Source organism: Athene cunicularia (genome assembly GCF_003259725.1).
Source record: "Athene cunicularia isolate RWA chromosome 2 unlocalized genomic scaffold, athCun1 chr2_part1, whole genome shotgun sequence".
NCBI classification, from domain to species: domain Eukaryota; kingdom Metazoa; phylum Chordata; class Aves; order Strigiformes; family Strigidae; genus Athene; species Athene cunicularia.
Window position 1 is genome coordinate 62,516,002 of NW_020799095.1, and position 3,198 is coordinate 62,519,199.

The 3,198-nt window shown below is 42.0% G+C and overlaps 1 protein-coding gene across 1 annotated transcript in view; it reads left to right on the forward strand.

The window, feature by feature from the left end:
* Positions 1–2,471, forward strand: part of PXDC1 (PX domain containing 1) — a 13,538-nt gene extending 11,067 nt beyond the window's left edge. The window contains exon 4 of the mRNA XM_026843499.1: positions 890–2,471. Within this exon, the coding sequence (XP_026699300.1) occupies positions 890–1,007 (118 nt within the window). The 3' untranslated portion in view covers positions 1,008–2,471. The remainder of the gene's footprint in view (positions 1–889) is intronic.
* Positions 2,472–3,198: the final 727 nt, after the last annotated feature.

A 3,198-nucleotide genomic window follows, 5' to 3' on the forward strand; every position in this document is an offset into this window, starting at 1 on the left:
GGCCTCCACAGAAATCACCCTGTGACTCAGAGTTTTGTCTTGGGAGTGTTTGAGGCAAATCTTCAATCAGCCTCAACTTTTGCTTTCCCAGGCTGTTTGTCTTAGTTTTTCACAGGCCTGGTTGCTCGGCTCTCACAACCACTATTGAAAGAGATGAGAACTTGCTTTGCTAGTGTGCTGTGCAGCTGTGTTTTAGCAGTTTTCAAAGGGAGTAACCATACTGTTTTACTGAAAGCAAAATCTTCAGCCCATTCATTTCCATAGGTATAAAGAAACAGGCTTTCTATTTAAGGACATGGAAACCAGTGGTTTCCATTTACTTCTCAACTCTCTCTAGGAAGTGTTGAATCTTGGTTTATGAAAATGACAGTAGATGCCATTGCTGGTGTCTCCAGTAGGTTATTCTAGCGTAATGATATGTAGGCTGATGTCAGAGAAACTATAGCTTCATGATTCATAGTTGATCTGCATGGACCTTCTTTGACAACTTCTAGTGTGAGGTTGAATTTCAGGCTGCCAAGAGAGGGAGTGAGATACTGACACTTTGGAAGGGTTGGGACTCTAGATCTTTGCCTTGCAAAGTGGGCTTCCCAAAGCTGAAGCTGCGAGCATTAGAAATACTTCTGCTGCAACACTGCTCTGGTGTGAAGCAAGTCTACAAATTACATTTACTCAGAACTTTAACTTGCAGTACCAGCAGAAGTGTTCTTGTCTGCAGCCCATTTTTCGAGTAGTCCCCTCCCAAATATCTTTTCTTAACATTTCCAGGGATCAGTCTTCAGCTAGCCTAGCCTTTTCCCACTCCCTCAGTACTTTTCTTCCAATTCCTTTGACTTTGATTTTCTGAACAAACATTAATGACTTAATGCCTTTATTTATTTCTCCTTAGGTTCGAAAGTGTTAGTGACTTTACCTCAGAGCTAGAAGACAGTGATGATCCAACAGCTTATGTAACCAATTTGACATACTACCACCTGGTCCCATTTGAAACTGATATTCTGGACTGAGGATGCAGTCAGCCAGCATCCAGCCAACCTCTTTGTCCATAGGCTCTGCTGTCTCCGGCGTTGCGTATCTGTGAAGAAGGTTGCACAGGCAAGACCAAAATCAAAGAAGTTGCAGCAAGTACGCCACAAAGCTGGCCATTCATTCTGTGTTGTGGAGACATCTTGTAAGGAGGTTAACTGCTTCGCTGTTGACAACAAACTCGTTTTCCATGAAAGCAAGGCAGCAGAGGCCTCCTGGTGCTCAAGGAAATCTCTGCTACTCTGACATGGCCATCAGAAGCTTTTGCTGTCAGCCGTGCTCCTTGGCTTGCAGTGCAAGTTGAGGCTTCCTCTTTTAGGATACCACCAGAGACTTCCCCAGATGGCGTGACCACACTTTTTATGCTATTGTAAGCAAGAAGACGAGCAAACCAGCTGAATTTTGTCAGTTCCCTCTGCGGTTGCTTAATGGAGGTCTTGCAGGTCACTTTTTACTCAGCTACCAGATGACTGGTGCCTTACACGAGATGTCAGAAATACCATTGAGTGCCTCCAGGAATCAGAACACATGAGCTGACCGCTTTACTTCTTTTAATCATGGGGTTTTATATAATCACTGAAGAGGCAACTACTCTTTCGTGGAACAGTAAAGCAGACAGCAGCTGGCATTGCAATGGACTGTGCATGACATTTGGGTACCCATATGATTTCAAAGATCTGGAAAGCTGATGGGAAAGCTGAGCTGCCCTGCTAAGAAGGGTCAAGGCTATGGCAGGCACTTGGATATGATTTTTTTTCACGTGGACCAGCAAATGTGAATGGTGCTTACAGTTGTTTACATCAGAAAGATAATTCCCTATGCAAATTTCTCCCCAGGGAGATAGGGAGGAAGACAATGAGATTTATGTTGTGTTTGGACTGAAGAAGAATGATAAGCTACAGTGTGTCTACACTCCACTGCCAGCCTGACTCAAGGAATCTGTCTCGCTTCCCGAGATCCAGCCTGCGGGGCTTGGTGCAGACTTTGTTGTCTATGCTATGGATTTCAGTGGAGGTAGGACAGTGGGAGCAAGAGTGCGATTGGACCCTGCAGCCTCTTGACTACTGAGTAGTGCAACATTAAAATCTCCTCAGGGTCTCTCTCTTGCAGAGCGCTCCCAAATCCCGGCTGTCACTGTGCGTGCTCAGCACTTGCCAATGTGACCTTTCATTGAGCCTTTTGCGATCTGTTTGCAAACATGAATTTGAAGGGATCGAAATGGGAGGGAATGCATTTTGGACATGTTTCTTGGCAAAGGGGCTTGCTTCGTCCTGAAGAAGTTGATACAACTCCCTTCTGCAGACTTTTAATTTCTATCTATAGAATAACAGTCAAATGGAATTTGCTAATGTAAATAATAAATTATTGAGAATCCTAATTCTTTTACACAGTATGTTTTTAAAATATATTTTAATGAAATAAAATATAACTCACCTTCAGTACACTTTTGCAGCTTAAAACAGTGGCTTTTTTTTTTTTTCTTTTCTTTTGAGGATGCTTTCGCAGACATGCCAGATCCTCTTTCTTTTTCTAGTAGTTTTGGAAACATTCTGAGTTTCAGCATTCCTTTCTGAGCTCCATGCACTGCCCATACTGTAGATATGGTGCATACCCATGTGAAACCTCTCTGCCTAAGTGTTGATCTTGTGTCTAGGCGTATGTGGTTTAATGCTACTAAGTTTAGTGGAGGAATTCTGCATTTTCAAGACCCTAAGTGAAATCAAATCTGACAGTTATTCTTTTTGAAGATAAAGCGGATTCCTGTATGTTAGATTTCTGAAATAGAAAGGGATATGTTCTCACTCCTGCAAAAGCTTTCTGAGCAAACCCTTAAATTAGAATTGAGAAGGATTTTTGTCTGTTTCACTCCCATTAGTTTTAACTCTTCTGTAAAAGTGCTTTTAGTTAACCATGATGGGGTGGAAATGGATCTGGTAAACATATGCATTGGTCTGGGAATTGGAATATTTGATTTCAATTCCTGGCCCTGCTGTCAGCCTACTATGGGTAATTCTACTTTGTCTCCATATCCCTGATTTTTGCTTGAGTAATATTTCAAAAAGCACCAAGGGTCATTGGCATTTGATACAATATTGTCCCCTAATTCATTTGTATTTTCCTATGAATGTTTAACCACATGATAACTACTTATCCTTTTTAAAGCACTTTAAA